Source organism: Notechis scutatus, chromosome 2 (assembly GCF_049901735.1).
Source record: "Notechis scutatus isolate UNSWTSFEM ecotype Mainland chromosome 2, rNotScu1.2, whole genome shotgun sequence".
Lineage (NCBI taxonomy): Eukaryota > Metazoa > Chordata > Lepidosauria > Squamata > Elapidae > Notechis > Notechis scutatus.
In genome coordinates this window covers 204,495,637-204,522,531 of record NC_142010.1, presented here as the reverse complement: position 1 = coordinate 204,522,531, position 26,895 = coordinate 204,495,637, and the positions used below count along the sequence as shown (strand labels likewise).

Here is a 26,895-nt window from a genome sequence, read left to right as displayed (position 1 = left end):
TCAATGAAGATGGCGTCTTCGTCTCTTCCTTGTTGTTCTTCTTCCGTTTCCATCTGTTCCATTGTCTGTTGGTAATTGACCAGCGCCATTTCTAGAAATAGAAAAGCTTTTTCCATGCCATCTTTGCAGGCTGCTTTTGTTTGCTCATATTCATCCCTCAGGTCTTCAAAAAGGAAAGCCATTATAAATAAATCTTTTCTTTTCTTTATTCCTCTTCCTTCTTACACCAACCAAATATTCCGAGAGAAAGGCAAAACAATCCCAAAATCCACAATCCTCAATAAATCCAAGCAAGCCAAAATTCCCCCTTCCTCTTCCAGGGTGGTATCAAACAAATAAAAAAAAAAAAAAGTCCAAATCTATATTTTAAAGCCTTATTAAGATTATATTTCTGTCCTCAAGTCTTCAAGGCATCTCCTCCAACAAGATCCAAATTTATATATTTTCTTTATCCTCTCCCTTCCGGCTTAATTCCGTCGGGAGGAGAGTAAACTTTCCCTTCAGCACCTCAAAATAGCCGCTTTTTTTTTCTCTTGTGGAAAAATCATCAAAAACCATCTTTTCCAGGAATTAAATTAGATAAATCTCAAAGCCCTGGGTCAACCAAGAAGAACTTTCACTTTCAATAACTTTCTCTTCTTCCTCCTGCGCATACTTGCCCGGCTGTCAACTTCTTTGTGGCGGCCATTACGGACCGCCGCTGCACGTCCTGGTAACAGGGGGTTCTGCCGGCCAGGGAGGGGTCTGCAACACCCCCAAACCCTTCCTCCGGATCCCCTTACCTTCAGCTACCCCTGCAGGGCAGCCTTGCTCCGCACCCGTCCGGGTCGGAGCCCCAAAACGGCTAGCGCGGCAGGGATCGCGCAGCCGCGAATCCCTACCGCTCATGAAGCCGACAAACCGGAAAACCAGGTGCCTTATGATTTTTGTTACACAGGCTCTCAATAGAATGATTATTTATCTAAGCTTCCAGTTTGTACAAGGAAACCTTAACTTTATTGTTGCTTTCAAATTTTGAATGAGAATTCACTTTTAATGGTAAAAAAATGACCCATGGAAACTGCTGTATTAAGAAACAATGTATTAAATTCTTCTGTGGGGGAAAAAGCTTGAGTATCATACGTTTTAATCTCGGTTAAATATGTGTTGTTTCCTTCTGTGGAAAGCAGAAAGAAAAGAAAATCCCTGATCAAACATTTACAGAATTTGAAGCAGGCATTTTTGAAACTGTTCAAGCACCTGCCTTTTCTCCCCTTAATCACTCAGTTCACTATGAAATGTTGACAAAATGACAAATAACAACACTTGAAGCTGACTGTGTGCTTCAGATCAAAACACTTTAAGTTAGTAAAAAAAATAATACACATACCTCCCACAGAATGCAAACAATTTCAGTCTCGACTTTATCTTGAATCCCTCCATCATGTTTATGATGCTTTAGAAAGGGGGGGGCACTGATTGAGTCTGGAGCCCCCAGCAAGCTTGTCATTTACAAATAAATCAAAAGGTCATCATCGCCATAGCAAAGGACGAATGACTGGGGTTGCTTGATAGGCCCCACACTCAAGCCTGCTATTAAAAATGAATGCATTCAAGAGGCCTTACATTAAGAACATAAACAATTAAGGGTACTTGAGGGCCTTTTATGTGAGGCACCAGCCCTGCAGATCTGCTTTGGTGGTGAGCAAAGAGAATACGGGCAATTAGTGTTGATGTATCTGCTGTCTGCAAGGGATGGTTTCTTTTATCCCACATTGTTTTAACTGTCCTCTGTATTTGCAGATCAGAAATCTAGCGATAAGCCATGTCAAGCTAGCTGCGACAGCTCAGAATTCATGAATATTACATGAACCTGAGGGGCTGTGTCAGACATTTCAGAGATTTAATGCCATCTATATTGCATATTCCTAAAGCATAGCTTATATTTTTGATTGATTGACTGGTTTGAGGCTATTCATCCCCACCCCTCTTTTTAAAGGTTGGATTCTGGTCTCATGAGTATTTCTTAGGCCTTTTTTTTAATGCTTCAAGCTTGTCTTCATTTAATATCTGAAGCTCTCATTAATAGTTGTGGAACATTTCAAAGTAGATTGAGTTCTTATTTTAAAAAACCCAGAAAGGATAGCATAAAGTAAAGTTGAGTGTAGATTTCTGTGGCTCACAGGTGGTTTGAATGAAAGATTCTGCATCAGTGCTATACAATCATATATAGCAGTGATGGCTAACATTTTTGTTATCGTGTGCCAAAAGTGCATGCGTGCGTGACAGTGCACATACATGTCTGCACCCATAATGCAATGCATGCGTGACCCCCTCCCGCTCCACCCGCCCCCCTGCACATGCGCACACATCTCCCACATGCACCCTGTCCCCCACACATGCGCAGCAGATACCCAGAAGTCAGCTGGCTGGCGGGAGGATGCCCTTATCAAGCATCCTGCATCTCTGCCCTAAATATCACAAGATACTATGCATAGATTGTTATAAAGTACCTACTTGGACATCGGTTTGTGGGGATATCTATTTGTGACTTATTTCTCCTTTTTCAGCAGTCAGAAGACTTGAAATAATAAAAAGAGGAGGAGGAACAATAGATTTACCAATTTCATGCTGGGCTTCAGTTGATGCTTTATTTGTTAATAACCTATGTAGTAAGAATATATTTGTTTAAATATATGTGGAGCTGTAGCAGATGTTCTTCAGTAAGCTGAACTCTGTTTGCTTAACTACATATTCCAGATATTTGATGTAATATTGGAGTACTTCACATTTTATAACATTTGTCTTTTACATGAACTTGTAAACTAAAATATAATATGCATGTTTTAATCCAAATATTTACTTTTCTCTATAGACTGAAATTGCCAAGAGATTGAATACAATCTGTGCACAAGTCATCCCATTTTTGTCTCAAGAAGTAAGTACAAATGTTCAGCTGTTTAAAGTGAAATTATGTTGCATCTTTGTTTGTAAATTAGTTTTTAAAATGTTAATTTTATCAAAATTCAAAAGAACGAGGAACATCTGTTGTAGTTGAAGTATGCAGGCCCCCTGTTAATTTGGTCTAGCAGATGAGATGAGATACACCAACTGTATAACTGGTAAAATAGCTCAACCACAAAATTATTCTTTCCAACACAGGAGGAGGCAGTCTAAAAAGATTATCAAGATTTTTTTAATGCTAGCATTAGCTTAGCAGCTGCTAGTCTAGCCATTTGTTAAATCTTCAGTAAATAAAAATGATAATGTTTAATAGCACACTAAACTTTTTGAGTGGCATTTGCAAAAGCAAAAAAAAACTTGTAAGAATTGGAAGTTGAAATTCTGAAAGCCCTTTTACATTTCATTTGAAACATTAAAGCCTAAGAAAGCAGAAGTCTAATAAAAATCTAATTAAAAGGCCAGAGGTGAATTTTGTAAAGCACAGAGATGAATTTTGGAGAGTAGGAAAACCTGGTTACTAGCACAGATGTAAATTGTATTGTGTGGGAGAACCTGGTGACTAAATTGATACCAGGACATTGGCAGAATGCCTATTAACACAACACGAATAGGCCAGATATACTGCCCTAATGCCTTGTCCCACACACTTTCCTAGCCCATAATTGGCACCCAGGGATGCCCTGACTGATGATTTCCCAATGAGATAGTGTTAAGGCAAGGATTGAGATTGTGACCAACATCAGCCAATAGTATGGTTTAGCACAGTATGCACAACAGAAGCATTACTATCAGCTTTGGAAGGAGGTTAACTTGTGAATAAACTATAGTAAAAGCTATGCATGTATGCATGGTGAAAAGAAGTTGCGTCTTGGTTTGCTAGTTTGAAATATAACTACTGCTTGATTTTTAAAAAAATGCTTTTTTTCTCCTTCTTAAATATGAAACAGTGGTTGTTCTGATAATAGACATTTATTTGTCCTTCCAGCACCAACAACAAGTGGCTCAAGCAGTGGAACGTGCCAAACAAGTGACCATGGCTGAGCTGAATGCCATCATCGGGGTACGTGGCCTTCCAGGTCTACCTCCTACAGTGTGTATAACCAGCTTTCCTTTTTTATTGCTTTTGGCAGTTTTGATGTTTTAATTTTTGATATGTAATAATATCTTGGATACTTAATGGCTACATTTTAGGTATTTATTTTCTTGGCATCTATGAATTTTTAAACTGGTAGCATTGCTAAAACCTTAATTTATCGAATGATATTGCTTTATCCTATATATCAGGGATGTTTAACCTTGATTACTTGAAGACTTGTGGACTTCAATTCCCAAAATTGGGGAATTCTGGGAATTGAAATCAACAAGTCTTTAAGTTGCCAAGGTTGGACATCAACCTATTTTATATGTGGAATGTTTGTGAACTGTAAATTAATATTTGGAGTAGGTATATTACAGGTTAGAAAAAAGAAACCAAACTGATTAGCGATGAGATATTTTGTAGGGATTAACAGACTTTCTTGGTATCTGAGTCATTTGATAATCTGAATATCTACATTAAAAAAAATAACCATAGCATATTATAAAAGTAAAGTCAATTTGTACACATTTATAAGTGAAAAAATGATTGGTTGAAAAGATTAAGAAATTTTTATTTCTGCTTTTACTTAACTACATTCCAATTAATATACTATAGTAATACTAATGTCATAGTTACATCCCAAAATAACATGACAAGTTGTATTTAAATAAAGTAAAAGTAATTATCTAAACTCTTCCTCCTGACATTATAGAAAAAAAATTGAGAAAGGATAGTAGACAATCTTTAGGTCTGCCAGAATTTGTATAACTGTCATGTTCATACAAAGTTTAACCTCATGGGAAAATCATCTGCTAATATATGAAAACAAGTAGATAACATGCTTCACATTTATGAGCATTGTGCACCAGACATTTTGCTTTGTCATTTATATTAATTTTATAATGCTGAAGAAATATCACTTGTATTTCCATCCTATTTCTTCTACAGTAGGCAAAAGAACTTGAAACAAGTCCTCCTTCTGGTTTATATTCATGTGCAAGTACTATGAGAGATTCAAATTATTCATTTACTAGTTTATGTTAATTACTTGTGAGAAGATGCCCTGCTGGTCTTTATAGTTCCCTCAGACACTTTGTAATGATAATTAGACATGCTGCTGTATGGATTAACAGTGCAATAGTCCAGTGACGTGTTCAAACAATAGCACCGGTTAATCCATCTGTCCTTAAAATTACATCCCAACTGGAGATGGGGGAACTCCCCCCCATCCCCACAAGACCTAAGGAGGATTAAAAGATGATCCTCCGCTGGAAAACTCTGCTTTAATCAATTTCTGAATTGTAGATCTGTGGTAAACTATTGGCAGTCAATTAGGTGAAATAAACTGAGAGAATGACCTTCATTTCCTTTTAATAGCCATTCCTCCCTGCAAATGTCAGTAGATTTTCAACTTAAATTTTATTCAGGCAGCTTTATTACATGCCACAGATTAATTTTGCATAAACACATCTCCCCCTTTAAACTAGGTCCTTGTTCCTCCTGCTTGCCCCATCCAGTTAACTATCTTTTTTCCAAAGTCTTTATTTGTCTTCATGATGCATGACTTGTCCCTATGATGTCTTTACTTGGAATTTAGTTCAGAAGTTCAACTGGGTATTTTCTATTTGTGCAAGTGTGTTTAGCTGACACAGCTCAAAATAGCTTTTAAACTAAATTGGAAATGTTTATATTGGACAATGAATATTTTGTGGAGCATCTGGCTTATATCTTTGTCCTGTGCTACCTTTTCCTTAAGAGCGCCCAGCAGCCAATACTGATTCATTTGCAGACTACCTCCAGTTGAATACTTTCAACGCAAACCCTGCTTTTTTTATTCTTGTGTATTTTTAAAGGAACAAGAATACCATCCATTTATTTAATATGCTGATTTTAAGTGAAACAACAGCATTAAAAAAAGACTGCAAATTGAGATTTGCCTCATATGCAATGAACTCCTGAAAAATAATTGCATACTCTTTGGCAAGAAAATAATATTTGGCCTGTCAAATTGGACCAATTTAGTCCAGAATTTTTTCAATGTGATAAAATGCTGGACTAAATCAAAGTAGGGTGATCACAGACAGGAGACTGAAGTTTGCCTCTTTCTTGCAGTTACTTCCCAGCAAATGTTATTTGGAGGGATGCTGCCTTAAATCCTAAAGTAACATTCCAACTTCAACTCTAATATTTTTTGATAAATCATTCCTCGGTGGGTGGATCTAAACCAGCCCATTACATCTTGTGGAATGAATTCCATGGGTTAGTTAAATGGACTTGTAAAGATGGACTTTTCTTTCATTTGTTCTAACTCTTTCCATTGGATAATTCCTAGTAATTTGTGAGCAGGAAATAAACCTTTTTCCTGCCCACTTTCTGCAAGCTATTCGTGACTTTATGCATTTCAGCCATATTCCTCTCAATGGCACGTATGCATAGGATATCAGCCCTGTAACAAACTGAGGCATTAATATGTCATTGTCAATTATAATATATCTTATTTTTCACTACTTCTAAGCCTCATGTTTTTTTGCAGCCTTTCCCCCCAATCCAAGTGCCTTGCATAGATGATCTAACAATTGTGTTATAATCCAAAAAGTGTTGTGCAACTGCAGTCTCACTTTACACATAGATATTGGTCCGGCAAGAGATCATCTCTTCCACTGCACATTTGTATACACAAATAATTATCCTGTGCTGCACAATAAGTTTCATGCTCTGACATATGCTTGATTTGTTTGAAAGGGATTGGGTGCACTCTGGAAAATTGGAGTAGCATAAAATTGGGCTGACAATTCACTGGCCCTTTGCTCTTCTTCATTGAACATTCACTGTGTCAGCCTGTGTCCCTAGAGGGGAGGAAGCATCAGGAGTCGGTCTGTTCTTACAAGCAGCAGCTGCACTAAAGTAAACGCCAGCTCAGTTTAATAGCAGCTGTCAGTATTGTTCAGAAACCCAACTTAGTATAAAGAACAATAGTGGAGGCCATGCTCTTAAACTGCAGTGTCTTTCAGGCTAATAAAAGAAATAGTAATTTAACGGTTTAGACATCTATTGTGAGCCTGAAACATCATGAGTCTTTTCAAAATGCAAATCAGCTGCTGAATTCTCCAACATTAGAAGCACAAATCAAGTAGCCAGTGGCTAGGCAAGGCCCAAGAAATTTGAGTTGCATGAGAAGCAGTAGAGAGGCACAATTGAGGGAAAGGTTGAGTATATTCCTAATAAGTATATGGAAATAGTTAAGATCCGAGTTTTTAGTGATGCTTAGGGAGATTTAGTTTTGTTTTGTTTTTTAAAGAGCTTTGTTTCTTGACATGGAAAATAATTGCTTCTAAATTATTTCCCTTGCTTCTTTGTTGGGAATGACCTTCTACCTCTAGACCTGTATTCTATTTGGCACAAGAATTAATGCACAGGAAAGTGTGAGGAAGGTGTGTTGGGAAACATTCAGTTAAGAAAATGACGGAAGGTGGTGGATGGAGGAGTTTGCTCTCATAAAATCTGTAAACTAGATCTGGGACTGTGTATTTTTAATCCTGGTAGAACAAATTCTTACAACCTCCCTCCCCTCAAATGTAACACTCTTGAAAAGTGTCCAGATTCCTTTTTCAGGAGTCTGATCCAAGTTTATGCAGTTAAGTAGTTGGGACTGTATTTTTGAACATAGGGCAAAGGGCTTATGGGCAGAATACCTTCCCATACATCACAAACATTTGCTTTGAAGGATAATGAGATTGAAATGTCTGATTTTAAATTTTACAAAGTGAACTAGCAAAATGGCAAGTGAAGCCATCCTTCTCTTCCTATTTCAATGTTCCAAATGCGGTGATAAATATTTTCTTGGACATTTAAATAGATTTCTTAGAAAAGTTTTAAGAGATTAGAATAAGAGGAAAACATAGTCAACAATTAGGAAAATTAAAGGAAGTTTGTATTAGAATCATAATTGGCCCACACGGATTGATAATTAGATCACTTTAAGAGATTGATAAAATTTCACTTTTTAAAAAATGAACTGTAGAAATACATCTTAAAGGGTATCTTTTGGGTCCTCAAGATATTGTGGATATTTTAGTTGAGGTGAAAAAGAATTTAATACTTTAATGATAGAAGGGTTTCCTCTTACCCTTTTGAGGTGTGCTGTTTGTGCTTCTGTGAAATGTATCAGTTAGATTGATGGTATTGATGAGACAGATTGAGTTGTTGGCATCTAAAGGGCTTTGTGCCATTGCATGAGGTGACTGACTAAAGGATTAGCAAACCACTGGATTATTTTTCCTTTCCTTGGCTGTGGCATCTCTGAGACCATAGTGTGTGAAGCTTAAGAGGATGAGGTTAACCTCTTGAGGGTTTATTATGAGCCTGTAGTTAATCTTCAGAGCGCCTATAAATTACTAGAATACATATTTTCCTATAAAATAGAAATATGGAGGCAAAAATTTGCTGCTGCTGCTGCTGCTGCTTCTTATTGCAGAAGTTTGGAAATCATCATCTGCAATTCTGATTTTACTTTTGGGGTGGATAGGATGAAGGGGCCACTGCAGAGATAAAATGTCAAAAGTCTTTTAAAGAATGTTGGGAAAAATGTTTAATAGTATTTTCTGCAGCCTGATGTCCAAATGTTTTAAGCTGCAACTACCTAATCCACAACCCACCAAATCTCCAGCTGTTAAAATTAGAGTTATCTGGGGGTGAAGTGGTGGGAAAACATTGGCAAGATGATGGATAGAGCATTGGGATTCATAACTCATTCCTTTTTTACATGTGTCCCACATTGCAGCTGCCATTTGCCTCCCCCCCCCCCACTGCTGGTTAATACTGATTGAAGATTAGAAGAATTGTATTTTTTCATCTGAGGAATATACTGCAGACTTAAACTCAAAAACAAGATACTGAACAAATAGAAAGATCTCTTTATTTACTTTGGAGGATCTAAATTTCAAGTATGCTAAAAACAAGAGTCTGGTATGCATTTCTTAAAATTCTGCTTTCTCCCCATATACCTTGCAGATTGCATTTGAAATATTAAGCTATGGTTTTGAAATAAGACACATGTTTGCTGCTCAGTGATGGGTGGTGTGAATTTAGAATTAGAAACAAGTACTAAAGAGCCATAAAGGTCAGACAGAGGAATGTACAGAGACATAAAATAAATTTATTCAGACAACTATAAAATCTGTTATCTGTCTATTCCATTATTTCCAGTTTTTAATTTAAAGCTTTTCTGTTCTTGTTTACACCCATGCTATTGTATTTTTATTCCCTATGCTAATAATTATTTCAGAAATGCAAGTTGAAATGTATTATATATGATTAATTTTGATCATATTTTGATCATAATTTTGAAAAGCTTTGGTGGCGCAGTGGTTAGAATGCAATAATGCAGGCAAACTGCTGACTGCCATGTGTTTGATCCTGACGGAACTCAAGGTTGACTCATCCTTCCGAGGTTGGTAAAATGAGGACCCAGATTGTTGTGGGCAATATGCTGACATTTGTAAATCACTTAGAGCAGGAATGTCAAACTGGCAGCCCGAGGGCTGGATGCGTCACACGCAGGCCACACCCAACCCAGCTCCATGAAGGGGGAAAAGTGGCGATACAGCATGTAACAGCAAAGTGGCGCTGCAATTTTGACATCCGTGGCTTAGAGAGTGCTGTAAAGCACTATGGAGTGATATATAAGGCTAAGTGCTATTGCTCTAGAAATATTTATTGTATAAGTGAGGGAACGATTGCCATTTTAAGTTTATATTTTTTTCTTTCCCTTTCTCATTGAATAAAAATATCTAGAAGATTAGGACTTGATTTAAATTAGAAAATATTCCAAAGCTTAAAACCAAACATGAAATTAGTCAATTATAATTATATGACTGTGTTACAACTTTTAAATTCCTGTTGAAAGAGCCAAGCCTCTTCAAACAGCATACTTTTCCCCTTTATTACATCAGGCGTTGACTCCTGTTGTTAGATTTCACTACTCATCCTGTCTTAAAAAATATTTGGTTAATAGTTATGCTACTCTGAAATGGGATTTAAAGGTCACTTAGCTGAATTAAACTTGCAGGTTTAATAAAATAATATCTTATTAAATTGTATAATTTAATTTGACTATTTTTCTCCTTTTACAGTAAATATGCTACTTTCTTGATTTAGAACTTGTTTTTAAATGCATTAATTAGTTACAATAAAGTTTTAGGACACTAGTGTCATGATATATTTACTTCAAAAATTATTCAAGGAAGCAACTAAGAGTTTTTCCAGGTGCACCCAATTTGCTGGTTTTCACACACACACAAAAAATCTTTGTTGTAAGCATCAACAACCCCTTTTTATTGGCATCCTAATTGCAAATCCAGCATATTGTCAGATGTACAGTGTTAATTTTGAATTCAAGATTGGAGAAGACCATCACCTACTAACACCTTACTTAAGGAGATATACCCTATACAAGCATTTTTACTAGGAGTGGGGAAAGATACAATTCATTGATCCACATCCTTTGTATACAATAGGTTATAACTTAAACGATCTCAGTTTAAAAAAAAAGATCAGGTGATGGTGGAAATACTCCACTTAACAGGATAGGAACTGGAGTGAAGCTGGAGTGAACAGTGGCGCAGTAAGTGGAGAAAATAAATACTGAACTAGTATAAAACAGCTTATACATATCCCATGTTGCTACATTATGTTCATGAAGAGAGTTTAAACACACACACACACACACACACACACACACACACACACACCCCTACAAACAGAAAATTCTGTACTGAACCTTGCTAAAGGTAAGATTTAGGAATATTACTGACATTCATTGCACTAACAGTTTAACTATTTGAAACTGTCTTTGGAACAGAGAATAAAAGTGGCTTAAAACATTTAGTTGTTGTAGATATAGTGATTTGTTTCACATGATTAAAAGATTAAAAGCAAAGAAGTTGTGCTAAACAGTTTCCTGGTTCATAAAAGATTGCAATTCTAGTTGACTGGAAGGCTTTTGGTTGGTCACTTGCAGTATGCAAAGGGACTTCATATGTAGCCTAAAGACAAATAAACATGTACATTCAGTCTGATAATCTAAACCTAATCTCTCCAGCTGATATGAGATCTAAATTCAGTTTCTGTATCAAGTAAAACTTATTTACTGAAATATTGTTTTATTCTATATATGCATAGATGTCCAAGCATCAGGTTCTATTGACTCTGCACTTCATAGCAAGCAGAAAGAAAAAACAACACTTTCTTAAAAAGCCTTCTCCAAAATGCAGTGTATAATAATGTTTTACTACCATGTTGTAATGTTGAATTGCTGTTTAAATGCAGGCTCCTATTCATTCTTTTTATAATACAATTTAAGAACCAAGGCTGGAATTTTCTGTTGGCAAAATATTTATTTTATAAACATAATTTTAATTTTTAGTATTTGAGCATTTAATTTTAGCACTTCTATGAATTTAAAGTTGGTTGCTATTGTAAAAATAACATTGTAAGCATTATTAAACACCTAAAATCACAGAACATTTTCAGCACATTTTTGTGCAGTGTTTAAAGCACCTAACTTCAAGTTTGTAATCTAAAAATTATGAGTGATATAAACAGAAAAGGAGGAAATGAATCTATCAATTATTATAAACTGCCTTGATAATTCATGCAGAATCTGGATGAATCTGGTTCAGATTACACAATAAAGCTCAAGTTTACTAAATAAAGACAAAGTTAGTCTTTTACTTGTGGATTATTCCTGCAGAAAGTCAGACTGCTTCCAAATGATTATACTTTTACTAAACCACAGATGTTTGATATTGGGTTTTGGCTTGCTCTGAAACTAGTACTTAATAGTTTTTCAATTTTTTTAAAAAAGGCAGAATTATGGCTAACTCACAATCACCTGATGAAATATGCAGCCTTTTGTGCTACACTGAATTGGATTCTCAGCAGTCTTTCATCTTTCAGCCATATTATCTTGTCTGTTTGAATCCACAAAAAAGCTTCAACTGGAAATTCCTTTTAAGAAAGTAGAAAACAAGAAAGTGTTTTCAATCTTGCTCACCAATGAATGACAAGGATGTATGCAGCAGCCATTGTATCCCATTTTCCACACTTGATACTAAGGGAGAGTTACTATATGCATCCTGATCAGTTCCTTCATGTATTATATCTGCGTAGAACCCCCTCACATATTGTTCAAATCTCACGTGGATGACAGCTAGGAAATGAAATTTGGGCATACTGTGGGAAATCCTTTCATACACTTTTTCAACATATGTATTTGTGAAGCTATTAGTGGTGAAATAATTGAAGTGACATGAAAGTAATCATAATGGAAATATCTGAGTTCTCATTTCCATGCAGAATATTTCAAATAAGTAGCATGTACATGAAAGAGGTCTATTACACAAGGTTTTAAGGGTCCACCTTAAATGCTAGATACCCTTGCCCCGACACTTGTATCTATTTACTATAAGTCTACACTGAGGCATCATAAAAGAGAGAAAAAAGGTGGCTCCTGGGTAATCCCAGACACTTTGCTTCTTTTTTTAAATTCTTTCTCTCCATAACCAGAAAATCTGTATCTTAAACTTAAAATCTGTAAGTATCTTGTATAGAATGGTGGCCCCACTGTTTCTACGCTGGATGTACAAATGAAACTGGTGGATGTCTTAATAAATTAAAACGAATATAGACAAAATAAACCAAAATATTGACCTCACTAACTTTCCTACACTGGATTTATAAGAGAGACTTGTTCAATTGTGAAGAATTTTGTGACAAAAGCCAAATAAAGAAAAAGAAATCAAGTTCTAGGGCAGGAGTGTCAGATTTGGGGCATCACAGTGGTGTCACATGATGTATCAGGACTATTCCCCTCTTTGCTAAATTGGGTGGGGGCAGAGCCAGCATGTGACTCATCTGGCCCACACGAGTTTGACATCCCTGTTCTAGGGCATTATGTGAAGGGTTTTAAAAAGCAAACCCTTCCCTTGTGGGACAGTAAGAAGAAAGAAACTTGACAATTAGGATTGTTAAAAGTAAAGGGGTATGAAGTTGGTTTATTTGATCAAGGTATATGTGTGTGTATTCACCTCTGATAATCCTTAAATGACTTTTGTTTATAAGGAATGAGTAGGGAGGCTTTTAGGATATATATATATTGATAAGAGATAAGTAATGAGAAAATGAGGGATTTCTTTAAAAAAAATTTTTTAACCCACCTTTGTTAAGAGAAGGTGGTAAGTTACTAAATTTATTCTTTTCTGCACTCTTCTTTTTTCTTAGTTTGCATTCATTTTTATCTTTTTGATTGTACATTTTTAAATAAAATCACTCTTTAAACCCTCCCCCCCCACATTTTTGGACATGTTCCTTGGAAGAAGCCTATATATAAACAGCTGTATAAAACAATGTTTGAGAGCTTTAGATCTTGAATTCAAGATGGCATGGCAGAATTGTAATTATCACAGTTGTAATTATTTTAAAATCTTTGTTTAATTACGGAAAAATAAAATCCCTGGGTTTATTTGCTAGATGCCAAATTATTTACAAAAATATATCACACCTAAACTGGAAGAGATGCTTCTGTTGTGAAAAGAGCATAAATTGTGCTATGCTTTGTTTGGCTTTGTACAGCTTGTTACTTTTTGTTAATTAAAATTAAGAAAAGTACCAGAGAAGCAGTAGCAAGACAATACCTGATATAAAAAGTAGAAAAAGAAACTATATATCAGATGTCCTTTGCTAGAATGCATAGAGTACATTTAGACATTGTAGAAATATTGGTAAAAATATATACTTTATATTAAATATAACTTTATATTCATATTTTATAATATGAAAGTGTTTTGTAATACATGTTTTCACAATGACTGCATGGATTGGGTCCATTTTATGGTGACGGAACACTGCTAAAATGGTTAAATACCCAAAAAGTTTTCTAATAAACATGGTCGAGAAAATTTTTAAATGTGTCTTCTCTGGTCACCGCACAAAATTTAATTGAATACAATATTAAATAACTCAAAAAAGCAAGTGTTTTGCTTAAAATTCTTGATCTAAGATACACACAAATGAAACACATACTTTCCATTAAGTGCCTCTAATATTCTGTTAAATGTTATGTTGTCTATATAAGCACAGTGGTAATGATTATCTTTTTCTTTTCTTTTTTTTAAAAAGTTAAGTACTACACTGTAGAGGCGATAAATGTAATTGATGTGATTGTACCATGTGTCAAACACAGGACCTGGTAATGCTATCAGCTCTTGAGAGTTGCAGCTTGGCTGAAGTCATAATGCAGAGACCCATGCTTACAAATGTAAGCACTTTGAATAATTCTTTCAAAATTAGAAAGGGCTAAGTAGAACTTCTGGCTGCTAAGATATACAAGGTGTGGGCTGCAATTCTATGCACTAAACCTCTCCAACCTGGCATTAATCATATTGGGAATTCTAGAATCCCAGTCTATCTGGAGAGAGTGCTAAGTTGGGGAAGGTTGTAATACATGCTTATCTGGAAGTATGTGTCATTGTTCGCAGTGAGGCTTATTTCTGAGAAGATAAATAGTAACTTGAAGCCTTGCAGCTTAAGTCAATCTCTTGCCTTCTGTTTGGAGCTCAGTCAAATTGGTTATATTATCCCTGGTCTTAACATTCAAACGGGGGTAGACTGGAAGGGGAAAATGTATATTTTCTCTATGTATGTATAATAACTACATGTACTAGTCTTCCAAACAAGGCACCTTCCAGAACCACGAGCTACAGTCCCAGAATCCCAGAATTGTCAGCTGTGATGTTGGGGAATTCTGAGACATGAAGCCTGCACACCTGGAGGACATTGAGGCTGGAAAAGGCTAGCATATATTGTGATCTGGCAAAGATCAATCTGATCTTCTGCTGAATTTGGGGATAGGTACATAGATTTGAAATTGTTGAAGTAAATCTCATATAGTGCCCTAAGGGTAAGACTAATCAGATCAACACTCTGTATTCTGTCAGTCTTAATGTCAAGCATACACCGACAACAAGAATGAAGTGAAAAGAACACTTGTTTGGTCATTTTTCCAACTGGTGATTCAGTACTGGAAATGTTCCTAGCAGAAGCTGTAACAGAGACTTATTTTAGATAGGGCCCTTTTAAATTGTTGGTTTTCATCTTTATTCAAAGCAATTGTGAAAACAAGCGTTTGGGGACAGGAAGGTGAGAGCAATGATATCTCTGTCTGCACTAATTCTTTTAATACGGAGATGGATTTGAAAGGTGCCAGCTGTCTTCCAGAGTCTAGACTACACAAATCTGTTAGTTGGGCTGCAGATTAAGTTGCATAGCTTAGTTCTGTAGTGCAAAAGAGAGTCAATATCCAAGGCAGTATTCTTACAGTTGTGAAACTTAGCACAGGGTGGTTATCTAGACCAGGTTGAAATAAGGTAGATACTGAGACAAGAAATGGTGTTATGTTCACTAGCTAACCAGTCCTCCTTTTCTTTCCTTCCTCCCTTCCTTCCAATTGCCTGCTGCTTCTATCTGGAAATACCACAATAAATAACAGCAACAACAGTTGCAGGCTCAGCATCTCTCTCACGGCCATGGACCTCCAGTGCCTCTTACTCCACACCCATCAGGACTTCAGCCTCCTGGAATCCCTCCACTTGGAAGCAGTGCTGGCCTTCTTGCCCTCTCAAGCGCGCTGGGTGGGCAGTCTCACTTGGCAATAAAAGATGACAAGAAGCACCACGATACAGACCACCACAGAGGTGAGAGGCATGGAAAGCCTGATTAGGACGTTTCAAATAAATGTTCGCACGTTGCTGAAAATTGTGGGCATCTCTAAAGAATTCTAAGGAGTTATTTAGAATGAAAACCAAGAACAATTATAAAGCCAAACATTAAATGTCCTGCATTTATGTCACTGAAACAAAATTTAGCTTGAGGTACTTAGTTTTTGAACCTGGAGTTCACTCCTGCTTTGATGAAATGCAGGGCCTTTTAACATCCCTACAGATGATGCTTAGTTGTAACCTCAGTGGCCAGCACAATATTGTGGATGATCATTACACGAGAATAAGTGGGCAATATTTTTGTTTTTTTTAATTAAAGAAAGAAATCTTTAACTGAAAGGGGGCAAGAGGTGAAAGGGTGGGCAAATGAAGAATAAAAAAACCCTGAGTTGAATGAGTTGAAATGAAAGGTTTTAAGCATTGCTCCTTTTTTATAGTTTTGTTTAGGACACCTTTAAATATTGGGAAAATTGCACTTGAATAATTTTTGAAGAATAAAAATTAATTTATTCTGTCATGGAAAAAGAACTAGGCCTTGTGTATGGTTAAACTGTAAATCATGTTTACAAAATGTAATTTTCAGGAAATCACTGTATTAGGAATGTGCAATGACTTATATAAATAAAAGCCATTTTAAAACTGTTTGCGGCTTGTGTTCTAATTTCTTCCCCCTTTTTATTTCTGTTCTTGCCTCTGTGTCTGAACGGGCATGTCTGTGCATTTCTTGGTTACTACGGGAACAGACAGAGATCCAGGCACAGTAAGTACCAATATTCCTGCTAATGTTAACATTTTCATAATTACAGTAGTTGATAGCCTAGATATTCACCTTTTCTTCCCTGTAGACTTACTTTCTGCTTCTCTCTCTTAGTTTAGATAATGGTCACAGTTTCTTCTATTTCTTCTACCATAGTGCTCTGTTGGGAGAATTAAAAAATACTATTTATTTTTAATAGCCTTTGTGGCTATGGGGATAAAATCCCTGCAAACTAATCTGGTTTCAGGACACAGCTTTGCTAATTCCTTAACTAATATGTGCTTGGAAAACAGTATCAGCTATTATATGGCAGTCACCAGGAATGAGAACGTTTTGATAATTTTATCTTCACAAACCTGACTCTTCAAGTGTGTGATCAGACATTACACATCTAATCAGAGCTACCTATGTTAATTCAAAATTTGTCATTAATTAAATGTTAATTATCTATTTGTTATCTATGCTTTGTAATATCCTTTTGAAAAGAGTCCTACTGTTTTAAAATATATTTAAAAAACAATAATATACATTACTCACATGTCCTATAAAATTCCTTAGCATCATAGAACAATACTATTCAAGGAGTCATGCTCTTTTTTTAAAAAAAATTGACCTTCCATAAATAACATACATGTGATAGTTATACCCTCTGGGCAATTATATTGAGTAACAAATTATACAGTTTTTAAATTGTGATTTCCTTGTATCCTTTTCAAAGGGATTTCTCAGAGCTTTTACTCTGGTTTTGAAAGAGGTCTTTTGAGAGAGAAATTAATGTGCTCCTCTGTCTTCACATACTTTTTCAGAGTTTTAAGTGTGGAATTTTAAAAAGTGAATCAAAGGTTTTATGAGTATACTTCCTATTAAAGCTGCTCAATGAGGTTTTTCTCCATCATTGTCTTCAAGGCCCCTTTGATTCCATGGTGACTAGGCAGTTTACAAATTAAAATTAAAACAAAAGATATAAGAAGAAAAATAAGATACCTGTAAATATTAGTAAATATTGTGTATGTTCCCTTAAAGAGGTAACAGATGAGGTGGGCAAAAATGGATTCTGCCTATTTGTCCTGCATGGGTAGGAGGGCTTCTCGGTCCAATCATATGCAGTGGAACCTTGGGTCACGAATGCTTCTGACCACAACCAAATTAGGTGCCGACCAAAAAATCCACAAAATGTTTGACTCTGGTCACGAACACATCCTCGGGTGGCAATCAAACACAGCCGTGGCAATTTTCCCTGCCATGCCTTTTGTGTGTGTGTGTGTGTGTGTGTGCGTATGCACAGTCAGTCTTGCGTCTGGTCATGACCAAATCGGGTTGCGACCAAAGTCCTGGAATGGATTACTGTCGTGACTGGAGGTTCTACTAGTTTGGATTCTGAGTTTGTTCCTGCAAGAGAAGTGAAGGTGATGAATTCTACTGAATTCCCTCTTTTTTTGCACCCTCTTGTATTACAGTGAAGTTGTAAATTTGAATGGTCGCTGAACGAACGGTTGTAACTGGAGGACCACCAGTACAGGTAGTCCTCAATTTATGACCATGACTGAGCCTGCAATTATAGTTCATTAGAAAAGAACATTTGTAGCTCAGGGTCGAACTGTGGGGTCCTCAGTGGTCTCTGAGCTAGGTAGTTTTCTTGCAGACATTTCATTACCAAATTAGGTAGCATCAATGCACCAACTACCCTACAGTCATAGATTGTGATAGTCATTAAGCAGATGTGACCAATTGCTGAGTGCCCAAAATGTGGTCATGTGATTGTGAGGGGGAGGCGGCTGTCATAACTTCAAATTTGGGTCATAAGTCCCTTTTGAGGGGAGGGGATCCATTGTAATTTTATATGGTTGCTAAGTGACCAATCAAAGGACTGCCTATATTTGGTTTCCTTCCATCATATTTTAATCTTAACTGTTTTAACATTTTCTATCATGTTAGCAGGAGTCAGTTTGGTATAGTGGTTAAGCCACTAGGCTAGAAACCAGTTCTAGTCCTGATCCATCTGGGTGAGCTTGGGCCAGTCACTCACTCATTCAGCTCTAAGAAAGAAGCAGTGGCAAAACACTTCTGAAATCTTGCTAAGAAAACTGTGCGAAACCTCTGTGAATTTATCCAGCCAGCTATCAGGAGTCAAAAGTGCCTTGGAGGCCCCTAAAAAGTTATCTGTAACCAGATTGCAGCAGAAGATAGGTGCAGATATATAAAATTAGAATAGTAAGGGATGGCTGCCAAGGAATAACTCCCTTTTTCATATTCTCATATATACTTTCCTTGTATATAAAAGTGGGTTTGTTAAGAAAAAAAAATGATAAAACTGTAAAGCTGCAACTTTTCTTTTAGTAAAGAAAATAACAATCCATTGAAAAGATACTTTGACTAGATTTGTGGTGTTTTTAGAGTATTTATCAATATTATAGCACATTGAGAGCAAAATGGATTTAAAAAGTCTATTTGGAATATTCCCTCCCTATGGCAGTATTATAGTATGAAATGTGACAAAATGAGCCTGTCTGATCCTCTTCTAAGGTGTTGGACAATAGCTTCCCATTGGTCATGCTAGCTGGACGTTCTGGCAAGCACTAGCTTGGGGAATGCTGATGCGGACAAAATGTACTAAATGGTCTGTAATAAAGAGATAACGTTATATGCAGTGAAGAATATCAACAAGAGATTTGAGCTGTGTATTCCCTAATGCGTCTGTATTATTTTGATAGCTTGGATAGTTTGTATAAAAGCCACCTATCAATCCTTTCCCTTAACTACCACCTTAGCATAAAAAATTGTGAAGATTAATGCTATGCATAAGAATAGTAGTTTCTTCTTACACCAGATGTTTTTGGCACTGAAATCAAACCAAGCGAAGTAAAATTAAAAAAAAGAAACCACACAAAATAAGTTCCCTCTCTACCAAACCATCTTAAGTGATTCTCCATACTTGCATATTCCATTTATTCTTTGTTGCTTTTGAAGATCATGACTTTATAACTAAATAGCTAACTATTCAAATAATTCTAAGTTATTACAGCAATTTTAAATATATTACAGGAAAAAATATTTCCAATTTATAAAGTATATGACCTTTTCATCAGTCAAATTTGTTGGAGGTGCTTCTTTAGTCCTTTCTTAAAGACTGATAATTTAACTCCAAGAGAATGCATTCCATAACCTGAGAAAAAACAGAGCAGAAAGCCTTCCAGAAAGATGAAATTTTAATAGCAGGACCACCTGGTGGCTGCTCCCATTGATTTAATCTACAAGACAGATTTATAACGGGAGAGGTAGTCCATTAGGTAATCAGGCCTTAAACCATTAAACACTATAAATAGTATGCTGCTGACAACCAGTACAGGAACCATATGATCCCTGTTTCTTGCATAGATCAGCAGACTAGCTATTAACATTTTCATCAGTTGCAACTATTAGAGTCTTTTTAACGGTAGCTCCATGAAGAGTAGCCAAGACAGTAGTATCTAGGGCAATCTAGGGAGAATAGCTGGAAACACTAGATGTAATTGCCTGGCCACACCTATCTTCTCTGGATTTAATTTCAACTTGTTTTTAGCATCTAATTATATGTGAATCCATGGAGTTACCAAGTTTGAAGCTTGAATCAAGGGAATTTTTCCCTTACCTGGTGCTTCTCTCCCTTTTTCTGTCTAATTATTTCTTCTTCTTCCCTTATCCCCATCCTTAATCATCTTCTTTATCTTCCTCCTCCACTTCTTCTTCCACTACTTTTTCCTCGCCTCCTCCTTCTCTTTTGCTGAAAAGCAGGATAGCAATATTTGCATATATTGTGTATATGTGAAGGTGGCTAATACATGTAACCTTGACTTTCATAAAGTAGTTTCCTTATTAATAGACAATTAATGTAAATAGGTATTAATTCAGTTAATGTGTGATATTTATAGATATATAACCACAAACATGCACATATATAAAGGGTCACATGAATATATTCATTGAAGTATGAAGGAATCAGAAGGATTGAATTTAGGTGGAGGTAACAATTTAAATTAATAAGGTAATGAAGATAGGTACTGCATTAAGGTATTTTATTGGTTTTGTGTTATCTTGTCTGGCATGTCATATTTTTCTTCCCAGTCATTTTCCTTTTGGATAAATATGTTATAAACTACCAACATTAATAGTACTAGCCATGTTATAATAATTTTAAAACTGTAGAACAATTAAAATCAAGCTGGCTATTAGTAGTACTCTTATGAAGGATTCTAGTATGAGATACTATGAGTTCAGACATTGAAAAGTCAGTCGAGACAAAAATGTCTACAGAGAAACCTGACTGTCCTCAAGCTGCAAAGAACACTAGCATCAGAAATTTTGCAAGTTGAACTGTAGTGCAGCTAAGATGGAAGAAAATTGGATCAGACGTGCGAAGAGGACATTAGTAGGTTATCATGGGAGTGTGGTATCAATGCAAAACCAAGTAGTAAATTTTTCTGTGAAATATCATTTGATTTAAAAACAACATGTAATGAATGGATTGGAATCTGCCTTCCTTCAGGAATGATTGCCATTATTCCACATTTACTTATTTATTAAATTTAAACAGCCAACCCATCTCACATATGACAGGGCAAGTGTCAGAGGCTCAACAGGATGTAGATGTCTTCTGTAATGCAGATAGTCCTCCACTTACAACAATTCATTTAATGACTGTTCAAAGTTAGAACGGCACTGAAAATAGTAACTTACGACCATTTTTCACACTTATGGCCATTGCAGCATCACCATGATCATGTGATTTACATTTGGATGCATTGACTCATATTTATGACTGTTGCAGTGCCCAGAGTCATATAATCCTCTCTTGTGACTTCCGACTAGCAAAATCAATGGGGAAGCCATATTTACTTAGCAAATGTGGCAAGAAAAATTGTAAGAGAGGGCAAAACTCACTTAACAAGTTTCTCACTTAATAACTTAACTTTTGGGCTCAATTGTGGTCATAAGTTGAGGACTATCTGTATTTATTTCCAAGTGGATTTCCCTCCCCCCCTTTCAAAAACAATCTTTCTCATTTTTAAATGTGCTTTTAAATTTATTGCTTCATCACAGAAGTCATAACACATTGATATGAATCAGTTTCACACAGCTTGATGATTTCAGTTTCCATTATAGAATTTTCTCATATCTGGAGGACACAAAGACAGGCAAGGTTTATGTAGTTAATCTTAAGCAACTGCGTGAAATCAATGGTTCAAAGTTTGCTTGCCTTGTTGTAAAACTATCAACTGCAGGAAATAGATTGTATACTGGAAAACATTATCAATATTATGTCTTTATATTTGGACTTTCCATTTCTGTCAGGATGCCAAGGCATTAGCTGTTACGGTTTCTTGACTGAGAAAACTGCATTTATATCTACTAGTGTTTATAGATCTTATCAGAGCTGTGTCCCTCAGGAAAGTAGATGTGGCTGTTATAAAAATGATGGGATTGTTCTGACACATAATTTCCTCTTCAGTTGGGAAAAAATAATAATTGAATTGAAATATAGTCTACAACTTCTGTGGATGATTTTGTAGCATGAAACACAATTTCTGATGCAGAAGTAGGGGGGAAAAAACTCCCATAGATGAAGTCAAGGCAGACAGTCTGCACAAATGAAGAAGTTGCGTAATCTTCGAGAATGTGGTAGATTGATGCATTAAGTCATCCCATGGGAGCCTGTGTATCCCTTAGATCTCTCTTTCGATTCCTCACTGTCAGAGCATAATAGATAATGCAGAATGGAAAAAATATTTTTCTTAGATCATGAACCTGGTCTAATAGGAAGAGGCATTTGAGGGCAAAATAAGATGACCGGAACTGTGGATTTTAATATGAACTCAGCAACTAATTGAGCTTAGAAGCAGTTTTCAGTAATTGCATATCTCTGTGTAAGTGTGAAGGAAGCTGTTATCCCAATACATTTGGGTAACATGACTACCATTGCATCCATAAATAAACAAATAGGCTGGAGATCACAGAACCCTAGCAATAAGCTACCTTGAAGTGACATGGGTGCCTATAATTTTAATAAAGAAACAAACAAATAAATAAATGAGAATACCAGTTCTGCCTACATGAACGTTGTGGTATTTCAGAAACAATGATATACTACTGGGAATAAATAAATGAAATTTGCAGTATTGTTGCTCATGGTTCCTGATCTTTCCATGGATTTTTTTAAAAATCAGCTGCAAATCTTTATTCCTGAAAATAATTTGTTTTGCCAGTGAATTAAAATGTGAAGGGGATAAATGACCATAAAGTGTGTGTCTGTTGGAGATGGGGTCTTAGATGCATGAAATGAGGCCAGTAAGGTCTTTTCATAATAGTGAACAGCAGATAAGTAGACCTAAAGCAAAGTGCCAAGTGCAAATTCATGCCAATATATTGCAACTGTAGCTTATAAGCAACTTCAAACGGATATTACACATGCAGTGACCATTTTTAAGACAAGCAGATTAGGTTTGTAGGATATGTTAAATGCAATCCATGGTAAACTTCTTACTTAAAATAGATGTAGCTATAGTTAAAAATGCTGTATTGAGGCTAATTCTGCCCAGAGCCAACTCAAGGTTGACTTAGTCTTACATCCTTCCAAGATTGGTAAAATGAGGGCACATATGGGGGCAATATGCCAACATTTGTAAACTGCTCAGAGTGTGCTGTAAAGCAGGGGTCTCCAACCTTGGCAACTTTAAGACTTATGGACTTCAACTTCCAGAATTCCTCTGCCAGCAAAGCTGGCAGAGGAATTCTGGGAGTTGAAGTCCGCAGGTCTTAAAGTTGCCAAGGTTGGAGACCCTTGCTGTAATGCACTATGGACTGGTATGTAAATGCTATTGTTACTCTTCTTCTGGTGAGGCCATCCTTTTGTTGATTTGGAGGTATGCTTTGGGTCATTGCCCTGTTGCAAGGTGAAATTTCTCTTAATCTAAAACTTTTTAGTAGAAGTTTGAAGGTTCTGCACCAAAACTGACTAATATTTCATAATTTTCCCCACCTTGACTGTACTTTTTGGAATTATGGCCAAAATGTTCCACTTTGGTCACATTAGACCATAATGCATTTTCTACATGTTCTTGTCAGACTTGTAGGTTTCTGCAAATGTAGCTGGGCTTGGATGTTTTTCTTTGTAACAAAAGGCTTCTGTCTTGCTACCCTACCCCATAACACACACATATGAAGAATACCAGAGATTGTTGTCACGTAGTACACAACCAGTATCTTGCCAGAACTTCTTGCAGCTAATTTAATATTGCTGTAGGACTCTCTCAGACTAGTTTTGTCTTGTTTTCTCATCAGTTTTGGAGGGACATCCAGTTATTGGTAATGTGACTGTTGTGCCATATTTTCTTCACTTGTTGATGACTCTCTTCACTGTGTTCCATTGGTATATCCAGTGCCTTGAAAAAAAAATTGTACCCTTCTCTTGACTTCCAACAGTGAAATTCCTTGAATGCTTTGTAAGCTCTTTGCAAACCATGACTTTTGCTGCAAGAGACAACTGAGTAAATGTCAGAAAAATCCTACTAGAACAGCTGAATTTTTATATGGGCTTGACCAGAGTCACTTTATTTGATCACAGGTGTAAACATCTGTTTGAAGGTGTTTGGTTAATTCTGAACACAGACACATCCCTACTTAGAGGTTTGCATTATTCAATTTTTCCCTATTAAACAATTCAGGATTTTTTTCCAATTGGATTGAATACACAGAGAGAGAGGGAGGAAGAGAGGGAGAGAGCAGAGCTTTGTCTGATATCCTACCTATTTTATACCATCTATAATTTTTTTAATAAATTTTCATTTTATCTTCTTCCCCTTTCGCAGTAATTCTATATGATCAAACTTATTTTCCTAATTTCATCTGCTTAAATTATAGTAGTCTATCTCATGGACCCTTGAAATTTCAAAGCTCTTAAAAAGACTTGCTCTTCTCTGTCAAAACTACATCTTTTAAGATACACTCATTTACAAAACAAACAAACAGGGGTGTTTGCAAAAGAGAAGAGAGGCAGCTGTGGCCACAGGGCCTTTGCCAACTCCATCTGATGGTATCGGTTGCATCTTTCCTAAATTGAGAGGCCCTTCAGTCACTCCTGACTAGTCATATCATAGCTTGACTAATGCAGTGAACCCTACCCTAGGCTGCTCTTGAAAACTACTTGGAAGTTTCCACCTATCCAGAATGCAGGCCGTGAAAGTCATGTCTTGCTATGTTCCCTAAGGCAGGGGTCCCCAACCACCGGTCCACGGACCGGTACCGGTCCGCGGAACAAGTCCTACCGGGCTGCTGGTTGCTGGGCGCCGCCATCTTTTTTTGATGAAAAAGTGCTTCCGGTGAGCTTTTCCGGGTAGAAAGCTCACCGGAAGCACTTTTTCATCAAAAAGATGGCGGCGCCCAGCTGATGCCGTACCGGGCGCTGATGCCGGTGCCGGGCGCGGCGCCCAGCTGATGCCGGTACCGGGCGCGGCGCCCAGCTGATGCCGGTACGGGCGCGGCATAAAAGGTTGGGGATCACTGCCCTAAGGCACCTCTGATTCACGAGCTGCACTGATTGTCAGTATGCTTCAAGGTGCTGATTGTCACTTATACAGTACAGCCCCAAATGGCATAGGATCAGGTTATTTGAGGAACTGCATGGTTTATGCCAAGATGGTATCTGCTGGCAGAATTGGCACATTCCAGGTTTCCTTCAAATTAACAATGCCATCCATCAGAACCCAGGAAGTAAGTTGCAAAGAGTAAGGAAGATGATCTTAACAGACACAGACAAAAGATCCACTACCAAAGCAATAAGGGAAAGAAACTTATATTAAATCACAAAAAGCAGAAAATACAGGAAAGTTGTGCAGGCAGACACCTTCCTAATTCACATGACTACAAGAAGTAGAAGAGGTACAGAACAAGTAGTCTTGTGAAATTCTGTTACTTCAAACACCATAAAAATAGTTTTAACTTCACTATGGAGTTGATTTCTGGTCCAATTTACCAGGTGGGGCTGACAGTTTCTGCACCTTCCTTCTGGATCAAGATGCCCCCAGAGATCCATATGGTCCCCATCTCGATGGTGTTCTGGAAGGCTTTAAAGACCTGGCTGCTGTCCCAGATTGGATGTTCATCCTTGTTAATTGTGTTTTTGTCTATCATTATACAGAGCCACCACATCCAAAATCTGGTGCTTTGCATTGTATTATTGTTGCTTATTCTATTTTGTGCCACTCAGAGCTTTTTTGGAATCAGACAGCACTTAAATACAAACAAACAAATAGCAAACAAATCCCTATGTAATTATTCTGTTGTCCCTTTGGTTATTGGTATGTTTGTGCCTGTGTACACTGAAAATTACAAGACAGATTGCATATGTCCATACCGGACGGGGAAGAGAGGCTTAAAATGGAGGACTCTAGAACAGGGGTGTCCAACCCTGGCAATTTTAAGACTTGTGGACTTCAACTCCCAGAGTTCCTCAGCCAGCAAAGCTGGCTGAGGAACTCTGGGAGTTGTGGACACCCCTGCTCTAGAACATTCTGAGTAGCTGCCCAACTGCCTGTTCCCCATGATTTAGTGAGGCAGTTTCTGGGTCTTATCTGGTCCATTTCTGAACATCATTTTTATTTTGATGACTTTTTCCCCCACACAGCAGATTTGGTTCCATTCAGTTTGCCTTTTAAAGAATTAGTCTGTGATAGCCAGAAATGAACATTTTTACATTATTTCTTTCTAAGATTTCATTAGTTGGATATAATACAAAACATTTCTGAACGTTGAGCTTAGTTCATTGTGTAAAGCTCCTATGGTCAACATTTGACCTGGGGTCACAGAAACCCAAGTCACCAGCTTAGGGTTAGGGTTAAGGTTATTTTCCCCAATAGGGCAAATCTAAAATGATATCCAAGTATATGGGTGATCGAAATTCATACTATGCCTTGAAAAATCAACCTTTTTTTTTTTTTGCCCATCTTGATTGAAGAACTATACCAAGGCTAATACCATGAATATAGAGTATTTATTATGTTGTTATTTGTATGTAGAACCAAATTGGTCTAGTGGTTAAAGCTCCAGACTAGAAAGCTGGAAGCTGTGAGTTCAAAACCTGTCTTAGCCATGAAAGCCAGCAGGGTGATTTTGAACTAGTCATCCTCAGCCCAACCCACCTCATAGGGTTGTTGTTATGGGGAAAATAGGATATGTTGGATATGTTTGCTGCGTTGAATTTGTAAAAATAATAAAGGTGAGATACAAATAAAGCAAAATTAATAAAAAACATTGATCTTCCAAGATATAGTTGATACACTTCACTTTCAACCTTCTCTTGAGGTTGCTAATGT

At 36.8% G+C, this 26,895-nt stretch overlaps 1 protein-coding gene across 4 annotated transcripts in view; it reads left to right on the top strand.

Annotated features, from left to right (window-relative positions):
- LOC113416814 (TLE family member 1, transcriptional corepressor) overlaps positions 1-26,895 on the top strand; it is an 82,487-nt gene that overhangs the window by 20,523 nt on the left and 35,069 nt on the right. Inside the window, exons 5-9 of one of the 4 annotated variants that reach the window (XM_026674897.2) lie at positions 2,855-2,917; positions 3,929-4,003; positions 14,262-14,336; positions 15,567-15,771; positions 16,539-16,555. In XM_026674897.2, the coding sequence (XP_026530682.1) occupies positions 2,855-2,917; positions 3,929-4,003; positions 14,262-14,336; positions 15,567-15,771; positions 16,539-16,555 (435 nt within the window). Of the gene's footprint in view, positions 1-2,854; positions 2,918-3,928; positions 4,034-14,261; positions 14,337-15,566; positions 15,772-16,538; positions 16,556-26,895 lie in introns of all 4 variants that reach the window. The other 3 variants (XM_026674887.2, XM_026674912.2, XM_026674904.2) reach the window with 3 other exon arrangements.